The sequence below is a fragment of the Aphelocoma coerulescens genome, chromosome 2 (assembly GCF_041296385.1).
Source record: "Aphelocoma coerulescens isolate FSJ_1873_10779 chromosome 2, UR_Acoe_1.0, whole genome shotgun sequence".
Lineage (NCBI taxonomy): Eukaryota > Metazoa > Chordata > Aves > Passeriformes > Corvidae > Aphelocoma > Aphelocoma coerulescens.
This window is the reverse complement of record NC_091015.1, coordinates 56,304,024-56,326,446: the sequence shown is the minus strand read 5'-3', so window position 1 is coordinate 56,326,446 and position 22,423 is coordinate 56,304,024. Positions and strand designations below refer to the sequence as shown.

The 22,423-nt window shown below is 46.5% G+C and overlaps 1 protein-coding gene across 1 annotated transcript in view; it reads right to left on the bottom strand.

The window, feature by feature from the left end:
• EEPD1 (endonuclease/exonuclease/phosphatase family domain containing 1) overlaps positions 1 to 21,381 on the bottom strand; it is a 63,009-nt gene extending 41,628 nt beyond the window's left edge. Inside the window, exon 1 of the mRNA XM_069007613.1 lies at positions 20,217 to 21,381. Within this exon, the coding sequence (XP_068863714.1) occupies positions 20,217 to 21,070 (854 nt within the window). The 5' untranslated portion in view covers positions 21,071 to 21,381. The remainder of the gene's footprint in view (positions 1 to 20,216) is intronic.
• Positions 21,382 to 22,423: the final 1,042 nt, after the last annotated feature.

Sequence of the window (22,423 nt, the reverse complement as noted above, 5' to 3'; positions counted from 1 at the left end):
GTAGGTGAAAAGCAACTAATACTTTTTTTGAGCTTCTGCCTAGGTCCTAAACTCTGTGTAATTTTCTGGCATGGGTTTATTAATGTGCCATGTTAAAAGTTTCCTTGAAGAAAGCACAGCAGAAGGTTTTTCCCCTTGTTCTATAACGTGCTTAGAAAATAGCACAGTTGAGTTACTTTACATGCACTTATCACAGCAGCCTCTTTGTTCTAGTATCTTATGACTTTGAGATCAGGACAAACTTCATAGTTAAGGAGTCTCATTAAAGTGATCTATTTCTCCTACAGAAGCGGAAAAATCTTAAGTTTCTGTCACGAAGTTATCACTGAGAATTTTAAACTGTGGAATACTTGGATATGTGGAACAGCAAATTTCAAACCAAGGGTGTTATATGGGTACACACACAGAAGCTCGTATCGCCTGCAATAACTGGCACTGTCACAAAAGCAGATCTTTTGGTCAATGTCTGCAGAAACACTGCATACAGCAGCCTGCCTAGTAAATGCTTCCCTGCAGCTGAGGACTGTGCACAGGAGCACGACAGCTCATAGTTTCTCCTCAGTCCTAAGGAAAAGCCATGTGCTGTAGAAGCTCAAGAAGAATGCCATCAAAGTGGAGCCTCCTGAAACTCCAGGTGAATGGGCAGAACAGCAACGAAGCCAGGACCCCATATAATTTCTAGAGCAATTCCTGCAATTTCAAGGGCATGAGTCGTGACTTTACGGCAAATAGAACCACTGCATTTGACAGAGAATTTAAAAAAAAAAAAGCAAACAAATGAGCATTAGTGTCAGTCTCAAAGTGCTCAGATTTGAGAAGGAGTAGTGCAGCACAGCTGAACAAGGTCAGGCAGAGCAGCATCATGCTGAAACACAACAGCACTGCTCCCAGTGCCAGCACCATGACCATGCTGGCCACATCCACCCTCCTGGGGTGGTCATATGGCAGGGTTCTGTCTCCCTCAATGGGCAGCAGGACTGACCAAATGCCAGAGGTGACCCCGGAAACCTCTCCCCACACCATGTTCCTACCACACAGCAGCTCTCCTGCCTGTGTAATTTAAAGCTAATGTCTTCATACGCCATTCCCTGTGGACTTACCCTGCTTTACAGAGGCAGCAAGTGGTAATGCCCCAAGCAGCCAGGGCATAGTCTGGCTGTCTCTTGCAACTGCAGACAACATGGTCTGAGCAGTCACCACTCCTGCTCAGTGAGCTGTATTCAGCAGCTGTTTAAGTGAAGCCAATTTACTTGGCAGGCAAGAAGCTCCCAGATTAACCTGGATCAGCTCTGGATGCTGAGGAAGAGTAACAAGCAGCTAGCAGGAGATCTCAGGAACACGTGCTGCTTCTTCAGGGATCAGAATATGCCTGAAGCCACAGAGAAGTGATGGCACTCATCCAGCATCGTGTCAGAGATGGAGGTGGGACAGACCCAGAGTGGCTACAGTTCCCAGCCATAGCCTATTCCACTTAGACCACCTCACTTTTTAGTTCCCCATGTAGACATTTTACAGTGCAGGGAAGCATACACATTATATAAGTGCTAATTATATAGTGCACAGGGCTCCTACTTCCGACTTAAGGACAGCATTAATGCATTATTCATTACTTCAGCATTTACTCTTCGCTGTTTGGATCATTCCCCTGATTTTTGTAGTAGCCCCCCCCTTCCTCCTCCTCTCCCCTCCCCTCCCCCCCCCCCCCATTTAGTAAAATAGCTCCCAGCTATAATTTTGATTACAAATTGCAAGCACTGGTTTGTGGAGGATTAATTATGGAGGTGGAGGCAGAGGAAAAACCTGGAGGATGACAAGCAGTAGTTTAGAAGTACAGGACAGCAACAGGAAGTGGCAGTCTTCTTCTCAGCAAGGCCCTGTTAAGCAACAGAAGTCCTAGGCTGTCTCTTTCTCAAAGGGCATCAAACAAATCCCCAAACACCGAACAGCTGCAGCTTAATCTTAAATGGCCATATGCTATTTAAAAAATAAGCCAAAATAAACAAAAATTCAAACCAAAAGCAGAGCACCTAAGAAACCACAAAGGCTGGGAGGATGGAAAGGGTCATTAATTTTATTTTAAAGCTCTCAATAAACACTGATGCCTGCAAATTGTCACAACTGCTGCAGTGCACAGCTAGTGTGCAGCTATGTAACCAGTTACTATAGAAAGTTGTAGAAATGACTATTACATAAATTGCAGAGGACTGCATCCAGGGAGGAATTCTATTTAACCAGCCTGCTAGTATCCACAAAGAAAAAAAGGAGAGATTTAAGGTCTAAAGAAAGGAGGACTTGTCATATCTGCCTTACCAGATGCATAATAGTGGACAATAAACATGATTCTGCTGTGTCAGCTCTGTCACCAAAGGTTTTTCTTTAGAGAGGGTACAGATAAACTTAAAAGCAAAATCCCAAATCCTTCTAATTTTAAAAGACTGTGAGCTTGTTGGGGATTTAAAAAAAAAAAAAAATCTTTTTAAAGCTCTTCAAAGAGCCATGGAAAGGAGATTTTGTTAAACACATGATTCTCAGCATCTTCTTATTTGTGCTACACAGCGTACGAAGGGCAAAGATTTAAGGTGCTCTGCCTGTGAGTAGATGCAGCCTGCCACAAGCTGCAGCAGCGTGCATTCCCTGAACTGAAGTAACCCTGCACAGGCAGGGATCCAGCCAGACATCTTAGGGGTTACTAGGATTCATATTGAAAGAGGAGAAACACTGACTCTCACTCTCACTCATAAAAATTGCCAAAGGCAGATGTCTCCACGTGCTTAAATTCAGTCGGATAGTATATGGTTGGGATTGCATTGCCACAGGATTGAATAAGAGGAAGTTCTCTTATCTCCCCTGGTTAGGCAAAAACAACATGTCTTTTCTGCTTTACAGAGAAAAGAGAAAAATAGCACACACACCACACAGCCTCTGTACTACTGTACGGGCAAGAAGTTCCTGATGTTATGCAAGTCCTAGCAGTGTAAGAAAGGTTATTAGCGTTTACTGAACTTTTAATAGGGCATAATTCTAGCATACCTGCACAGCAGCAGAAAGGTGATTTCATTCCTTCTCCTGTTTGTTGCTCCATGACTGAAGGCTCAGAAAGGAGAAGGGATCTGGAGGCAGAAGCCGTTTACCAATTCCCCTTTCCATTCACCTTGGCTAAGAATTCCAGTTTTTTGCAGATGTGCAGCACACATTAAGGGTACTGAAGCTTCCAGACATATTAATCAACTTCAGTGGGACTGATTCTGGTTTGCAGTCCAGGTGGCCAGGATACCCAGCAAGAAGGAAAGCCTCCACATGTTCTCCTGACGAAAGTGAGTCCATGGAACAGCATATTGGAAGGCACAGTCCCCCCCATCGGGTTGGCTTCTCTCATGCACGGTGCCAATCAGGCACCTGGGGCTTCCTGAATCTTAATCTACAGCTGAACTACCTGTGATCCCTTAGATGCTCACCAACTTCACTAGCTTAAGCAATAAAATACTAAGCAAATGATAACCCTAACTGTGACATACACATATAAGCCAGTAAGGAAAATCACAACTGCTCTCCCTGTGCCTGAAACCCCAATACTCAGGAAAAGACTGGCCATGTCACAGATGATGAAAAGAAAGGGGGTACGGCAGCATTCAGTCACTTCACTGAATAAAAAATCTGAGTGCAAGATGGCAATTTTGGCATCTCAATAAGGTCACTGTGAAGCAGCACCATCCTTGGAGACAGTAGCATGAGGAAAGAAAAAGTGCATCCTAATGGAGGAAAGAGGTAGGACAGGTCTCTGGGTGACATCGTAGGTCATAGCCAACCTCATACTGAGTCCACAGGATGCTCAGCAAGGCAATGATGGCAAGAATGAGTGGTCCCGCCTGGACAGTGCCAGATGCACAAATGACCATGTAGTGACACAGGAGGATGAGGAAAGAAGCAACACCCTTGGGGAAGAAAGGTTTCAGAGGCTGCAATCGTGCCTTCCTCTTTTAGGACAACATCAGGAGGGGATGACAACATATGTAACATCTCTCAAGACATAAGCACAGAGAAAAATGCTAAGGACAGCTTTCCCAGAAAAGGAGGGTAGAAGAAGAGAGCAGAAAGGAGACTTTTAAATGGCCCTTCTCCTCTTCGGAGAAAAGCACGAGTAGTTCAGGCAAAAAAATGACACATTTTAGTAGTCAGCATGGCCAGAAAAAGAGGCTGAGCTATCGCTGGAACAGATCTTCAGCAGTGATGCTCCTCCCTTTATTAAAAGGGCTGGATGCCAGGGTGCTCTTCCCAGAGCCCGGATCACTACAAAATCTCCCACCAGCTGAAGTTTGCTGACCACACAAGAGGAGTGGGCATGCACAGGCAGCAAGCAGCCAATGGCACAACTTCTGCCTATGCAAGGAAATCCAGGTTCCTGGATACCAGTTGCTACTTCATGAGAGTCAAAAACAACTCGGCTTTTTTTCCAGCCTTGTAAGAAGCCATTATCCCTGTGCATACACGGTAATGACAGTGGAGTTTCTGCGCAGTCACAGAACGCCCAAATGAATGCTCATTGCCCTGACACACAGCAAAAGAGCCAGAACCAGAGAATCTGTTCTGATGAGCAAGCAGGGACAACTTGTGCGTGCACAGATACAAAGGCAGCGTGCAAAGGGAGTTTGGTTACACTACGAGGAGAAGCCAACACTTTGCTGGAATCAGTCTGTCCCCCCTCTCCGGCAGGAAAGCATGAATTAGTCAACAATGCCACAAACCACTACACCACCAGCTCTGCACTGACAAAATCTCTCACGAGGCAAACCATCTGATTTCCTAAGTCAGCAGAGACAGCATGCTGGACTTTTGATTTCCTCTCTCCCCTACTCCCAACCCAAAACACAATAATGCCTTAAAGCCCTCTTTCAAGAAGGGAATACCCATCGTGTCTACAGGATGTGAGAGGTGAAAGGGATGTGGGTTAGCTGGAGGAGATGCAGCAATGCGTCTCTGACTGCTGTGCCCCTTATGTCATACCAGGACGTGACCCAAAGCTCACAGTGGCAAACCATAGAATCATAGAAACATTTAGGTTGGAAAAGACCTCTAAGATCGCCAGCTCCAACCATTAATCTGACACCAACAAGTTCACCACTAAACCGTGTCCCTAAGCACCACATCTACACGTCTTTTAAATACCTCCAGGGTTGGCAACACAACCACTTCCCTTGTTAGCCTATTCCAACACTTGGCAACCCTTTCAGCGAAGAAATTTTTCCTAATATCCAATCTAGGAACATGCATATCATTGTGGGATCTGGCTGTGGAGCATTCTACCCCCCTCCCATTTTAGCTGTCCTATCTCCCAGGAACACAGCCTCTTCTAGAGGACATGGCTCTAAGGGATGAAAGCAAAAAGCGTGAGATTACAGATCACAACAGATCTGCAAAATTTCTAAATGTAGCTCTAAGTTAACCCTGCTATTTTTTGTAGAAACGATCTTCACCATTTTTGAATGTTCAGAAGAGGAAAAACTGGAAAGCTAGAGCCTAACACTGCAAAGGAGGCTCCAACATCTATACAGCATTGATTTAGGGATCCCACTCACACTGGCTGGTGCTCATGGTTATAGATGTTTCCAGGCTCTTGTCATTAGGGGAAACCCTGAAAAAACCCCAAACTTTCAAACTCTGTGTACAAACTCGTCTAGCACACCTCTCTGTGCCACAGACCACAGCTTTCATTCAATCCCAGTTTCCTTCTCCTCGAATATCTCTTTTAGCACTCCAAATACACACAGCTAATAACATGAGAAGGAACAGCAGAGCGAACAGCAGCACAGCCAGATGTACCAGGAGAAGTTCTAACTTCACCTGAGCTTCTGACCTGCTAGAAGGCAGGAAAAGGTGATGTAACTTAGCTGGAATAAATTTCCTTTACATCCTTTACTTACTCTGTCTCCTTGGGCCTGTGAATGCCTTGAGAGCTGTGCAAAGCCTTCTGGACCAGCACCTTCAGGTATCAGGTGGGTTGACCTCAAGGCCACCATCTTATAAATGATACAATCCAAACCTCCAAGGTCAAATCCCTGCACTGAAAGATGTCCTTGTAAAGACATCTGAATATACCTATTTACTCATTACCTTATTCTCTCTCTCTACTTGTATCTGGGTTTGGGAAGAAAAAAAGCCCGTTCAGTAGAAAGCACCCTCCTCCCTGTCCCATTAACCTGCTTTTAGTTCCCCAGGCTACCAGCACACAAAAAGAAACAGCAAACCAGTTGTGAATCATCCTCTGAGCAACTGCAGGAAGGGGGATGGGGGGACGGCATTTCTTCCTGCTGAAACCCAGCCCCACCAGTGTTAAACATTTGTGTTCCTTGTTGGCAGGCCAGCAAGCAGATAAATGGAGCACGGCCACAAGCCAGCCTGCCTAGCCAGGCATCCTCACTAACCACCAAGAGCCAAAGGCTCATCCCACCATCACACCATGTAGCCGCCCTCTGCCTTGGCTCATCGCTAATTCAGGGTTACGTTATTCCCATGAACTGCCGCTTGTGCTCCCGCATGGAAAGCCAACAAGGGAACATGCTAGCCTTCCGAAAAACCATACTCTGTGAGAAGGAGGGATTAGGAGGGAACAATGTCAGAGTGTCTTCAGTGAGCTGGAAGCAATCCCAGCTTCTAGCTGCACAATGACATGCAGGAAGGAGTTTTGAAAGCTTCCCAGTCACAGAGGACTCCTGCGTGCCAGGCTTGGAGACGTCTGGACACAAGAATGGCCTTTACAGCATAGGGATGCAAGAGGACTACAGAGCCCCACATGCAGACCAGCCCTGGCCAAGCAGGGAATGGTGGCTCAAGCTTAGCTTTTCCTTTCTTGGCACTGGGTGCTAATTGTGTAGCCCAGATCCTTAACCTTATTTAGGTCAGGGGCTTCAGCACAAAACAGTCTTAGAAACACCAGACTTCTGTGGGAATGAGAAAGTCTGCTTGTCCAGACTGAGAGCTCTCAAAATATTGGAGCTGAAGTGTAAATGTATCTTGGAAAGGGATGACAGGAGATCATGCTTGATGGGATCCACACAGTGGTGCAAAAATTATATCTCGTGCAGCTTTTGGTATGATTTGCAGGTTTTGTAACAAGCTCCAAGGCAAACTCCCAACAAGCTCCAAGGCAAACAAGCTCTAAACAAACTACATGCAGGGCATGAAACAGGATTATTTGGGTGCACATGAAGACGTTCCCCAGAGGTTCTCCCTGATGCCCTGGCCATCCACTGCGATGCCACACATGCCTTCAGTTTGCCACTGATTTTCTCAAACCTGAACACCCCAAAAACAGTGGAGAAACAGTGAAGCTGGCAGTGCAGACACCCCCAGGGAGCAGGAGCAAGAACATTGAATGCTGAGCCCTGGAGACAATTTTATTGGATTCAATAGTGGACATAAAGCAACATAAACAGGGCACCAGTGATTCTTTTCAATGGTATTTACAACCTGCAGGTCTACAAAGTCCATGGAGGAGAATCATAAACCTTTTACAATGCTGATCCCACACCTATTTCTTGATTATTCTGAGGATGAAGTAATCATTGCTCCATGGAAAGCATTCCAGATTATTTGAAGAGGTGTGCCTCACACATTTGTTAGTATGACTGCCTCCTAAAGTTGTGCTATAAAAACAACCTATAAAAACAATCAAACCAGTAATTTAATACCTATGGACAATAACACAGTACTAAAATATATCTTGCCATTCATTGCACCCATAAGGCAAAATGCCAGTATGGAAAACAGGACATAAAAATAGGGTGACAGGGAAACATGCAGAAGCGTTTGACTGGGTGAAGCATTCAGGACAATAAAAACAAGGCATAATCAAACTGTCCAAAATTTAACCACCAATTCAATAGGAAAAAACTTCTAGATTTGACAGCATTTCCAACAGCATCCCAGTTTTGAGGAACAGACCTGGGAGGTGAAACTTGAGCCAAGCATAGGGAGTAATAAAAATGAAAGCAACAATCTCTGTGCTTTTTGTGGATGGTGGATTCAAGCTGCTGTGTGACCCTTGCTCCTTGATAACATGAAACTGGCCTGCAGCAGATAAATACACAAGGAAATCTCAGCTCCAGAAGAACTGAAGTTTTTAGACCATCATAATTCCTGGTGAAAAATACACTTAGGTATGAGTTAAGAGAGTACACACACTTCATGCTGGTCTGGCTGTAGACTCCAAAACATCCCACTAAGCACTCTAAAAACTGGGGCATAGGGAACCTTGCGTGGGCAACTCAGGCTTTCTCCTACTAATACCAGGGATTAGCCAAATCAAGTTGGCACTGATGACAAACGACACTGCCGTGACAAAGCTGATATTCCTCCAGTACTTTCTATTTTTCAGATATATTCTGAACAGCGTGCTGTGCTGAAGAGCTGCTAGACAAAAAGATTCTTCTGATATAAATTCATCAGTCTCTCCTCACAGAGCTGACATCTCCAGACACTATCTTCAGGAAGATAAGATGCATATGGAAGAGGAACCGTAAACTGTCAATGCAGCATGCACCCGCACAGCATGCTCAGATAGGAGAAACATACCGAGCACTCATGCTGCCAAGTGCCTAAGGTACATACAAACTCCTTTTAAACAACTGCTCTGGGAAGTTAAAAATAATTCCATGTCCAACACACCGGGAAGTTAACAAGTTATTTTTTGGCAGAAGTTTTAGGACCTCTGAGGATAAGAAATAGAAAATAAAAATACTTTTTTCCTTTAAAGCAATGGTACTAGAGCCTCCTCTAATTGCAAGAATTCCTAACACCCCCTGACATAAAAGGTGAGGCTGTAGTTTTCTGGAAGCTTTTGCCTGAAACTTGATATATCTTAAAAGGTACTGATTTTCAAACTGCCTGGCAAGAGGCCCCAGCAGAAAAAGAAATGCTGCAGCACATCTTGGAGCTAGAAGATGGCATTAGAATGATTTGGGAGAAGTATCACAGATGATCCAAGGAAACTGAAGTCCTTAGCCTTGTAGGTGAGAGATGATACCATTCAACCCTCATGGTGTGGAAAGCAAAGGCTTGATTAAGAAGCACTTGACATAACTGTAAGTGCTCAAGGTACGGCAAGACAAAAAGCCAAGTGAAAACAGTGAAAAGGCTTTAGATTCAGTAGGGGTGGAAAGAGGACATGGAAAGGGGGGTCATGTTCAGGTTGCAAGAGCAAGCTTCAAAGACAAGATAGGAGCAAGTTTACGATGCAATTTCCTTTCAACCTATGGACAACCAATATACACATATCTGCCCAGTTTCGTACTTTCAGTTTCTTTTTGCCAAATTCCAGTGCTCAGCTGGGCAGTATAGGTCACCATCACCCTTGTATACAGCTCCTCAAAAAATCTGCTGCTCACACACACCCCCCCCCAAAAAAAAAAGGGAAAAAATTGATAGGGAAGCAAGTCAAACCACATCCAAGTCCAAGTGCTCTCAGTTTAAAATAGAAATGGGAAACACCACATGCTTGGAGGTGGCTTTTGCACAGCTTCCATCCAGCAGCAATGCTTTCAGAACTTTTACTGACAACAGCCCAGAGTTGATTGACACTGTTGAAATATCTATCTATATCTACATCCATGAGCTGATGACTGAAACTTCATCTCATCCTTTAAGCCATGGCCTCCTTTTGTGCTGCTTGGCACTAGAGAACTCAGAAGCAATTAAAACAAGACATTGTGGGGGTTTTTTGGTAACCAATGGGTAATCTTCACCAAGAGATCCCTCTGGGATGTGTTGGAAGTACCTCTGTGCTGCCAGCAGTACCAATCCCTTTGCCCTCACCCAGGCCACATGCTGTTCCTTGCTCAATGCCGTGTTTTCGGGAGAGCAGCCAGCACGGAGGGCAGTGGGCAGGGCTGGTAGTGTCCACTGATTATGAAAGGGGACTGTAAACACAGCTAGAGATAAGGGAAAGAGCTGTACAAAGCAGGAAAATATAGACAGATAGATAACCAAATATTGCACTGTCATTGCTGCCAGAATCATAGGAAAACTTGGGCAGGCCAGAATAAAGGTTGCAAAGGGTAGTCAGGTACCACCGCAGCATTTTCTTGACAATAACATTTATTTTAGCTCTTAATTCAGCAGCAGCTCTGGTGTTTTGTGTATGGGGGCAGAATGTCTTGCAGACACAGTGTACTTCCTCTCCTATGTATTGTGGTGCTGTTATGTGCCTCACCACCATCAGCCCCACACATCACACGAAGGGAACAACTCAAAGATTTCCCTAAGGCAATCCTTATGGAAAGGGACCCCATTGTTGCCTCCAGTGGAAGAGCAATATCCGCCTATGTTAGCTTAAGATGGGATTACCACTGGAAATTTCCTGCCCTATTAGAAAAGCAGACTGTTTTAAAACAAGTCATACAAGTGTTCCCAGCTGAGACTATCCTCCCTGACAGGGGTTCACACTATTCCATATTTCTGTCTGCTTAAAAGGAGAAAAAAAGAGGAGTAAGGTCATCATTTTACATTCTACAGGCAGTAGGTTTGACAGCAAACCCGTAGAACTTGCCTTGCATGTATGAAAGAAAAACTTGCCTGACAGTTCATTTTTCAACACCAAATTAAGACCTGCTTTTGACGCAACACCCTGCAATTCAGTGGCATTGAGATGGAACCACACTTGGTCTTATTTGTTTAAACAGAATAAATAAAGAAACCAAATGTAAGGTTTCTGAGTTAACATCCAGTGTGTATCCAAAAGCACACTGCTTCCAGTTCGGCAGAAAGGTGGCTAGCTTTTACTCCAGCCAAGCCTGAGCAAGAGAGGGTGGGCACCGACCAGCAATTACCTCAAGCGAGCCTGGAGCAAGCCCTTGGCAGCCGAGCGCCTGCGCCTCCGCACCCACAGGGCTGTGACCGACAGAGCGACATGGAAGCGGAGGGGAACAACAGAGCTATAAATACCAGGGAGTCAAAGGATAAGTCTGAAGGCAAAAGCAACAGCCTCTTTATTCCCCCCGCCTTGTGAAGCAGAGGGAACAGCAGTTCTGCAGGACTGGCGTGCAGCAAGCACAAGGGATTTAGGGCAAGGAGGCTGCCAGCGCCTCACACAGCCAAAGCAGAGTTATCAATTAGCTGTTCAGTAACCCATTAAAAACCCATTCAGCTGTGAATGGCTTGGACAGCTGTTGTAGCTAAATTTGCACAGGAGCTCGAGCACGTTACCTGAAACACCTATAAAAACAGGGAAAAAAGTAGCCACGCAGAAGGAAGTTTTCCAGTTCCTCCTCTTTATCCGTATCCATAAGCCTACGGTGAGAACTGCTCCCAGGTATAGCTTTGCCCATTGGGATGTTCTCCACAAAGAACAGAAGGGCATTACTGTGCTCTCCCCCCAGCTCCATGACAGACACAGGGACAGAACAGACAGACAGACAGCCTGCATAGCCATGAGGCTCCCTTTCAGACAGCCTCAGTCAGAGGGATTCCAATCCATTCTACACAAGCGGGCTGCATTGATTCCCCTGCACTCACAGTGCATCCACTAACCACTGTGTTCTCAGCCATCCTCAGCGCACACGACAATATAATCCCAAATGAATTTTTCCATAGGAATTAACTGTTTTTTAAATTATATCTTTATACACAGTTGAACTTCTGGAACGTGCACGCACATGGGGCATATGCAGGGTAAACTTATTTCTCTTACTCACTGGCCTCTAATAATTTTACCACAGGCACTGAAAATAACAGCTTGGTGCTGATGCCGGGATCCTTCCTGCACAAACCCCAGCGGCAGGGTTAGAAGGGAGGTCAGCGGCACTGAGCCTCTCCGACAGTGACCGAGCAGTTTAAAACACTCATGCCATTTGAAAATGCCACATGGTCTGATCAGGACATGGATATGCTGTATATGCCAGGGGTGAGATGAAAAAGTTAATTGACAGAAAATACCCCTTTTTACCACAGCTACATATTTTTCCAGTTCCTCCTCTTCAACTGTATCCATAAGCCTATGGTGAGAACTGCTCCCTTCATATTTATCTACCACTGATATGATGCCCACCCTGGTCTCGGCACCTTACGAGGCATTTCAGAATCCGTTGTGGAGCACCCAGGCCTGAGATGAGGGAGAAGATCAACATGAGAAAGGAGATCTCTGGTAGGTCTCACCCTCCCCTCAGCAAAGCCATCATGCACTTTTATCCTCTGATAAATCAATGGGGATCGCCAGCTATTACTCAAAGCACAGTACCTCTGTAAAATAATAATGAAAAAAATCTGGAAGTGAAGAAGCTACAGAGTTCCTATTTTTAAGCACTGTTATTATTAATGTGCCATGGTTCTTGTCTCCATCAGCACACCATATAATAGTGTTGAGAAATTACTGCAGCATATTGTAATTATTTCAGTAAGGACACTGTGCTTCCATCTGTCAGCTTACACTTGCATCACAATGAAGAACAATGCGGCTTAAAAATAAGTTACAAGCACACTGTAATCCATGACCTATCACCTCTTCTCTGCTCATCCAATCAAATCTCGAAATCATGATTTGGGCAAGACTCCCAGAGGAACACTAATTAGACACTAAAGAAGCAGGGTCCTCCTAACAGTGAAGCTGTAGGAAACACACTGAAGCTCAACTCCATCAAGAAGGATGCAGCTAAATTTGAAAAAACCTGATTGCATCCTAAATGTCCCCATTTAACATTGCTGGAGACCCATGTTCACTGTGAGTTAGACCTGCACTTGGTTGCAGAGACAGTGTTTTCCTCTAGTTAACAGTGACTGACCAAGTTCCTGCTTACACCTTGTCAGGACCCCAGTAGCCCCTTGGTTCTGCTTTCCCAGTTAAGAAATGGGAATGGTCCTACTGCTCTTTCCAAAGACAAAGCTAGAAAACCACCCTTCCTGCAGCTGTACTGCAAGTTTCCAAACTGCAGAAAAATCACAAAACATTAAATATTTCTGTTTAGAGGACGAAATCCTACGTGTAGGTACCTAGTCTGTCTCCTACGGTCATGTGGCACAAGCTTTCTGAAAAGTCAAGCAGGACGAGGTTACTGTCTTACGGCCTCTTGCTTGTAATTCAGGAACAGGCAGTACGACATCACTTAATAATTCACCAATTTATTACCATAAATCAGCCACCCCATTTAATCTTTGCCACACGGAATAAAGCAAACCTTGCAGGATCTGCAGGAATAAGCTGGCAGCTCTGGTTTACCAAAATACCTGTGATCTGCAACATGAATTCAGTGACACAAAATACATGTGCAGAACAGTCAAGTAGGCATGGATTGAAACTATGTGGCCATTAAGTGCTGCCAGATGTATCAATTAGACATGTCAGGAGAAAAAAAACAATATATGAACCAACTCTTTCCCCACTAATCTGTTTCATTTTCGTCAAGCTTTTTGGCACAAGTAACAATGGCAAAGCATGGTTATAATTTTAAAAAGGAGAAAAATAATGTTTATTTTATATGGATAAACCAGCCTTTAACTATACTATTTTTCCAGCCACATTCTCAACTTCAAAGCAGATAAAAGTGACTGGTTAGATAGAGCTTTTGAACATTCAGGAAATATGCTGAAATTGCAGATGAGTGAAGTTAAAACAATGCCCAGATCTCCAATAAAACAGAAAATCCCTGCAAAGGCTACTCGGGTTATTTCAAGGATCTGTTCCTATGTCTTGTTTGAGGAAGGAAGGCTGTGGGGGCTGTGGCAACAGAGACCAAGCAGGATCAAACAGCTCGGTGCATTCACCTCTGAGATGTCCTGCAGAGCACATGGCTCCAGATACCTTCTCCACGTGTCTGGACACAGGGATGGCGTACACCCTTCATGGTCTTGCTGCAAGTCCACCCACTGCTTTTGATCTCTCCTGCAAAGACCCAGGACTTGCAAAGTACCTTGAACAAGCACTCCACCTCCTGCCAGAGGAGCAGGTGATGCCCTTGTAGAGGGGCTCATTACTGCGTCCATACGAAGCAGAAGTTTGGAAATGGAATTTAATTAACATATTATTTTATTATTTTGAAACTGACATCACCTGTTCCCCCAGCAGCAATCCTGAAAGAGGCTGGAACCCCGATCCAAGATGAGAGCAGTACCTCAGAGGAGCCCTAATCCCCAGGGAGATGGCAGTGCTCTTTAGCATTAAGCTTGGCAGCCTTCCTGTGATTTTACACAGACAAAGGAATGGGCCAAATCCTCAACAGGAGTAAATCAGTCGAGTTTCAATTCACTGGAAAACTACGTAACTCAGGATCTGTCCTGCTGCTTTCCCGTGCCAGATGGTATGCAGAAGGCTGTTCAAGGCTCCTATTAGTCTCCAGTAAGTGAAATATTGTTGATCTCATGCAGGTGGAGGCCAAAAAAACCCCACAAAAAAGCCAACCCCCAAAACAACAGCTCTTCCATCACCCCATTTTTTTTTGTCCTCTGAGGTACCAGAAAGTGCAAATTACTGGTGGCTTTACATGCATCAATTTTTCTACTGCTCATTAAAATCTCTTTGTGGAGTGCACATAGATGATATCATCTAACAACTCCTTTTTTCTCAAGTTTTCTCTGAAGTTGCAGGAGGCAGGATTTCCTCTCTATTACATAAGGAAAAGAGGGTGTATTTGTTCTTTTGCTGTTTAAGACTTATTAGCATGGTCAGGTTACTTGAGCCAGGCCCTCTTTCCTGATCTTTTCTTGCAGGGGAATTATTCTTGGCAAGGTTCCAGCCTAACCCAATGGAGGGAGAACCATGTAGCTTTACAAAGAAAGAGATATAAAACAGATGCACCTCAGGGCCTTGCCTGACCAATGAGAGCTTCAGCAACACATGGAAACAACAAATACGAGCTGGTGATGAGCCTCTGAAGCATGCAAGTACAACCATCACTACTACCACAATAAATTACTACGAAGTCTATTCCATGGGGGTGCAATCCTTTTCCATCATCTTGACAGCAAACACAGCTACAAGTCTGGACGCAAGGTACCACATCATACCCCTCCCCAAGCGAAGTCACAAGCCCCAGTAGCAAAGAATTGCCCCTTGTAAAACCCCACCTCTCAGCCCAGACTAAGATACTAGAGTGGAAAGTAAAAGCCCCACCCTGTTATTTAGTGTAGGGGAGCAACGGGAAAGTAATTATCTTGCCTTCAGCACCTAGCGCAGGACCTGAAAAAGATTAAGTTTTCCTTGTGTCTTAATAGGAAGATGCTGCTTCAGAGAGTGGCTCAGAAACTTCTCTTTTTATTAGGTGACAAGAGGATATGCTTAAGGTGACCTGGGGTAGGTAAAGCTAAGAAGAGGAACTTTCAAGTATGGTGGCACAGCAAGGGCTACGCAAGGCTTGCCTGTCCATCCACTGCCTCCCAGGAAGCAATTTTGGGCTGAGGTTTACCTACTGTTCCCTCAGCTGGAACACTGATTTAAGTCTCAGACACAGAAATTGAGATTAATTTCTTGCCTTTGAGAGACCTCTATGCTTTTGTCTAACCAAACTGAAAACAGCTAACCAGTTACCAACTTCGAGAAGAAAGGACTGACATGTTCCTAAGGCTTACTGTATCCATGCCAAGAAAAAAAACCAACACCAGTGCTAAACACAAACCTTATATTGGTATTTGTATTTGTTACTCTACAGGCATACAAATAATAACTTTTTTATAGTGAAAAGAGTTAGTAACTTGAACAACCTCCCAGGGATGCAGACAAGCCACACTACTGGAAGTTTCTAAGTGTGACTGGACACAGCGATAATTTCATCCAGGCTCCCCTTCCCAGGAAAGGCTGGATCAGATGATATTCTGAGGTCACTTTCAACCTGGGCTCTTCTGTGGTTCTGCAGTTTTTGCAACAAGTGTTAAGGCTTTATTACTTCTACCTCTTGCATCTAGAAGATGTAACCTCACCAAGAAGCTCACCAAAGAAAGTAGCAGAAGGAAACACCAGCTTGAACTGTTTCACATCAGAAGGAAAACAGAGCTGGGCTCTGTGGACCTTTGGACCCACCATCATCCTGACTCACAGTCCCACTCCTTTAGACAGAGTGTAAGTTCAGGCCTTCAAACCCTCTATCAATTTTCATTCAGTCAACTGCAAAGTGTACTTACAAGAAAAAAAAATAGTTAAGAGGTCTTCACAAAGTTGCTGCTCAGTATTATAAAGCATCATGAAAACCAGTTGGAAAACCTCCACTGAAAACCATGCAGGGGAAAGTGCACAACTGATTACTGCCCTTGGCTACTCGCAAACTTCTAAGCACACAGTCAAACTGGAGTCTGCACTTTTATGATGCCCTGTGTGTCGGTAAGTGGTGCACATGCCTGCCCCACACTTCTTCATGGGGTCACCCAGCTGGCATCCCGACACCTGCCAGCCAGACAAAGCAGTCACAGAGTGTCACGGGAGCCATGAACTCAGTTTACAGCAAGGAGGGACGGGCCTGAGGCACGTAAGGATGAGGAGTGGCAAAAGTACCCCTCTATGAACCTGGGGTACAGGACAGTTCTGGGGTACTTCCACTGACCTTGGCCAGAGGAAACATCCCCTGGGGCTGGAAACATGGGGCTACTTATTCTCCACAAAAACACTTGTTGCCTTTGACCTGAACTTGCCCTTTTGATCATGCTGCTCTTACCCTGTATTTTTCTTTCTTTTTTTGGTGAGAAGAAGCGGTTTGTTCCTTTATCCCCCCTGCGAGTGGGGAGGACGTGGAGGTCAGATGCAGTGATTGACCTGCATCCCCAGAGACAGGCCAACTCTGACTCTCTGTCAATAAATCCCAGATTTTCCGAACAACACCTGCACGAAACACCACAGGTTCGGGCAAATTCACCCCAGACTTGATACTTCAATCCAATTATGTGTCATGCTCGCCTCCTCGTTCATCGTGTTAAGCTCTTCTAAAATTACCCTCTAGTCTTCTGAATGAAAACACCTCGCTCCTTCACTTCAAATGCTGGGATAAACATAGATCCTTGTAATATGAGAAAAGAGGGTGAGGACCTTGCTGCATTTCATTATTTTTGCACTACAGCAATGAATTTCAAAATAGCTTAGCAGTAGTAGTCATGCTTACTGATTTAGTGTACATTCCCTTTACCGCTCTTCAGAAATTTAGCACTTCTGGGAACAAGCGTGAAGACTTTGAATTAGGGTTTTTTTTTTTCTCTCCTCCCTTTAGCAGGTTACAATATGACATTTTCTTGCTTTTTGTTTGGCTTGAATGAAGGTCTGGCCCTCTTTCCTTCCTGCACAACTGTTCCCTCAATGCAAAGGGCTGAAAGACAGGAGGAGCTTAGTCTTCTAGCCTCACCTGGAAATGAGCGGTACTTTTCCCTGTTGTTAACACCTGAAAGAACAAGCCCAAAGGGTTTTAAAGCTCCTTGCTGTGGATGGTTCATAAAAAAAAAAACCAATAAAAACCAAACCCCAAAGCAAGGCCCAAAGCAAGCCTTTTAAGTGGCATAAAAGTCCCCAATATGTCAAATTAAGAATCTTTACTGCTCTTTACACAGTGTTACTAGTCTTCTTGACTTGCTGTGCTTTATGTCTGGACTCAAAAAGCTAGCTGAGGCAGCTCCTCCAACTCTAAGTACTGCAACAAGACAGTAGTCCAGCTCCTGAGAGCCTCCTGGACTACCTGAGACCACCCCTGACTATAAGGGACCAGCATGAAGGAGCACACTTACTCATGTACATAAGCGCAGCTGTGCACAAAGTGAAGCAGCAAGCAGCTGCCCATTAGCACAACTCGTGAGAGCACCTTCTGTCAGGCCAAACAGCCTTCAGATCAACCTCCAGCTCGGGTCATAGCTGGAGACTTGAACAACACGTGTGGGACACCCACAGAGCACCCTGAAAACACAACCCGTGGATTTTGTGAGGCTGAAGTGCTGGTGAGCTCCATGCAGCAGTATATTCTTGCTTGGAGAAGCAAGAGGTGAACTTCTCCAGCTGACTGTCTACTGAAGTTGATTTACCTGGGCAAAGATTAGCTTGCAAGGCATTTTGTCCATTCCCAGGGTATGAATGGAGTTGGGAGGGAGACCACAGAGCTCACAAGCAGAATGAAGGCAGTTTTGGGCCTCAGCTGAGGCTGTTTTACAGCTGCAAAGCTCCACCGACCCCAGCAATGCTCGCACAAGCAAGAGGAAATTCCTCCCTGAGTTGCTGAGTATGGCTTTTCCCAACATATATTTTTTTCCTGCATAGTGTTGCTTTTTTCTGTTCCCACGTTTATTTTCCCAGGAAAGTTTTGCAGGCTTGTCTGTGGATGCACATTGCTTTCTCATTTCTTTCCAGCTTCTCACGTTATCACAAATTGGATCAAGTACAGAAAACAATTGCATCGTGCTCACTCTGTGTGATTGATGACACAGATATGTGCACTAAAACAGAACAAAAACAAGTACTTTTATCAGGCTTCTTTGAAACTTCAAAGTATCCAGGAGACCTTTCACAGCATCCAGCACAACTGAGTGCCTGTTGACTAAGCTGGACAGAAACTAAGCACCATGCAGTCTAAGGGCAAAAATAAAACAAACTGCTAGGGCCACACTCTGCATACACAGTGGCCACCTTGGGCTAGGGCAGCTTTATTTTATAAGCCACTATCTCTGCCTAGCTTTTGTAATAGGTGGGCTGTCTTGTTTGGAACGTTTTCCCCCAAAGTGCTGAAGATGCAGAAGTGACAGATAGTTAACACTTTACTGGATGATGTCCTTAAAAATCCCATGTGTGTGTATATATATATATATATATATATATATATATATAAAATACATAAATAAAAATAAATCACCAAAGTCACTTTTCTTCCAAAACTGGATTATTAGAATAATTCTGAGACTAGTGATAATCTGAGTTTCTTTCCCCAGCAGCTCCACTCCAGCCAACCAGCTGTTTACAAAAAAAAAAAAAAAAAAAAAAGAAAAATAAAAAAAAGAGAGAAAGTGGAGACAAAGGGGGAAGCACAGGATACCTGAACTAGTAAAGCAGAATACTGACAGATGTTAGGCTGAAGCCATCAGCATAACATCTCAATGACCCTGCTGGTCTATCATCTTCATTTTGGGGATCAAGCAGTGAGGGCTGCGAGATGACAGATGTTTCCTGTGCAGGAGCATCAGGCTCCCAAGCGGTGCACAGCAGACATATCCCTGGCCACAAATACTGTACTGCAGCACAGGATTTCGTATCACTGTCACCATCCTGCTCGCACGCCTGACCTCTGCAACCGCACCGACAAGATCTGTTATTCAGCATATTATTGGAAAAGGACAGAGAACAGTTCATCAGCACTTCCCCTCCCCACAACATCCCTTTCGCAGAAACCCAAGAGTCCCCTGCCCCTATTAATTTCCTGCTGGAAGTCTGAATGGCAACCAGAGAGAAAAGTTACTTTACCACTGTTGTAAACTAAATGCCAGATCAGCTGAGACAGATTTGACACATGAAAAGGAAAGGGCTAGAGTTATTTCACGATGCTTATTGCATTCTTACATTCCTGCATCAAGCAGAAAGTTTACTAAGACTGACATCCCCAGCACTCTTGCCCAATTACAGACAAAAATCAAAACCCAAACTCTCAGCTTTTCATTAATACCTCAAGTACCGTCCCATTGGCAACACCACCTTGTTCTGGGCCCATAAACTCAGTGCCATCAGGGCACAAGGCCTGGCACAAGGACAGCACAGCCTCCCCAGGCAGGTGCTCCATGTCTCACACCCCCAAGGATGAGCAGTCCCTCCAGCTCAGCAGATGCCCCATGACCACTCATTAACAAGCTGTGTCACCCTTGCAGGATGAGCTGTGGCATTCCACGCCTGTTACACAGCCCTTTCCCCCCAGCTTCTGGCAGGAAACGCAGCGCTCCATGACTGGTTCAAAAGGCTCTTAATGGAGAAACAATCCTTGACCAACCATTAACAGGCCTGTGGTGACTGACTGTAACAGCCCAGGCTTCCCTGCACAGATGTGCATACACACACACCTCCTCAGGAGCTCCACTGCCTATCAAGGGTTATAGCAGCTTTATCGAGGGACAGCCACTACAGTCCCAGCATTGTGACTCAGAGTTTCATGCAAGAAGTGGAAAACATCTAGTAATCCTGGGAAGGAGTGAATCCCACTAGGATCACAACAAGACTGTACTGTGCCCAAACCTCAACAGCATAAACCTACAATCCTGCATGGAGCTGGGCCTGCAGGTCAGGTGCTGCCTCTTACCTGTTCTCCAGCACCGTCATGCACACGACCTCCCGCACGCCTGGGTTGTTGGCCTTCTCAATGGAGCAGCTTTGCAAGTTCCACGTAGCCACCCTTAACACAGGTCTGCCATCTCTCACCCCCCCAAACATCTCCACAGAGGGGCGAGTGGATATGATCTGCGTTGGACCTCCAGGAGGAAAGTCCAAGTCCTCACTCTGGAGGCTTAGAGAGGTGGGGCTGGGGTGAGGCTTGGCCATGAAGTTGAGGCCACCATTGGTGTTTGTTGAAGGGGGCCTGGAGCGCTCTGCAAAAATCTGGTGCCTGATTTTGTCCAGAAAGGAGGAATTGATGCAGTCCATCCTCACCAGGTCCTCAATACTTTTGAAGGGCCCATGCTCTCTACGGTAGTCCACAATGCTGTTAGCAATCTTCTCAGTGATGCCTCGGATGCTCATGAGCTGTGCCGGGGTGGCAGTATTGATGTTGATCTTGGTGGCGGACAGGTAGTGCTCAGAAGCCGGGTCCTTGCGCAGGGAGCTGGGCGAGTGCTGCGCCGAGCTGCCCTTGCTGCTCACGCAGATCTCGAACTTCACCTGCTCCAGCTTGGCCGCCCCCACCCCGCTCACCAGCGCCAGGTCCTCCACTTTCTTGAAGCCACCGATGTACTCGCGGTACTCCACGATGTTCTGGGCCACCACCCGGGTGACCCCGGGCAGGGTCATCAGCTCCTCCTCCGTGGCCGTGTTGATGTTGAGCCTCTCCTGGTTGACGAGGATGTTGCTGAAGTTGCACGCCGCGCTGAACTTGCGGCTGTGGCACAGGTCGGCCGGGTCGCGGGGGATGGAGCGGTGGCAGCCCAGGCTGCCCCCCATCTCACCGCCGCCACGGGCCGCTGCCGGAGCCGGGGGAGCGGGCGCGGGGCGCTGCCGGCGCTGCCCGCCCTCGACTCATGGACCTCCGCGGGAGGCCGGCGACAGAGGGGCACTTGCGGACAGACCCCGCACTGCCTCGTACGCCCGGTCAGCGGAACCCTACGCCCCGCGGAGGGGCCCCCGCGCCTTTCCTCCTCCTCCCGCCCTCCTCCTCGGGCACCGCCGCTCCCCGGCGCCGGAGGAGCCTCCGCAGCCGCTGCCCGCCCGGCCCCGCTCCGGCCGCCGGCGCTCGCAGCCACCACTGCCCCGCGCCCCGCCGGCGGTAGTAGTAGCTCTGCGGGAGCCCCCGCCCCTCGGCCGGGCGAGGCGGGGCCGCCGCCGCCGCCACCGCCCCCCGGGCGTCACCCGCGCCGCGCCCGCCCCCGCCCGGGCACCGCGGGCACCGGCCGGGCTGGGCGGGGAGCGGCACCCGCGGGGCTCCCTGCGGAGGGATCCCGGCCCCGGCCCCGGCCCCGGCCCCAGCGCCGGCGTGAGCACAGGGGGACTAAGAACGTGCCCAGTGCTGTCGCCTGGCCGCTGAGGGCAGGCTTTTTCCGTCCCCAGGTGAAAGGACACTGAGGTCTCAGGTGTTTAGAACGCTCCCTGCAGCATTGCTGTCCCAGAAGTTCCCTAGGCTCGTCTCTGCAGTTGGTGGGGCACAGGTGTGTTTTCAGACCTCACGAAAGCTTCATCAGTCATCTCCCTGGCTTTTTTATGCTCCTGCAGGCACAATGCTTTTATATATCGCGGTGAAGTCTGCATTTTTTCCTTTTTTTTTTAACATCTCAAGCAATTGCAAGAGTGCTCAACAAACTGAAACTCCCCACGGAACAATGCTTTTGGACACCTTAGATCTGTATACTACGTCTGCCTCAGCCCATGGCCCCTGGTCTGCAGCATGCCTAGCCCTTCCCTGAGAGCAACCTCACCCTGCGCCGAAATCACGGCTGTGTATTGCCCGGGTGCCTGAGCTGGCTTTAACATAGTTTGTTCGTGCTCTGAGAGCCACAGCACCCCACCACAGCCCATTTTGGTGAAGCCACTGAAATATTTACCCAGTTTCTACTGCATCCAGTCCCATGCTGCACTGTCTGCAATGCTATCTGTAGCCAAATTAGCTCATTTAAAACTAGCTTGACTGTGCCCACACAGGAGTGACTGCAATGTCAATGAATCGAAATATAATCAGTGGGTGTAATTGAAAGGAAGGGAGAATTGAAAGAAAGAGCAACATATGATTGCAGATGCCAGCTATGTGCCCTGATGCTGCCTGGTGCTGACAGTCTCTCTGTGTGCATTTCTTTAAGCTGGATA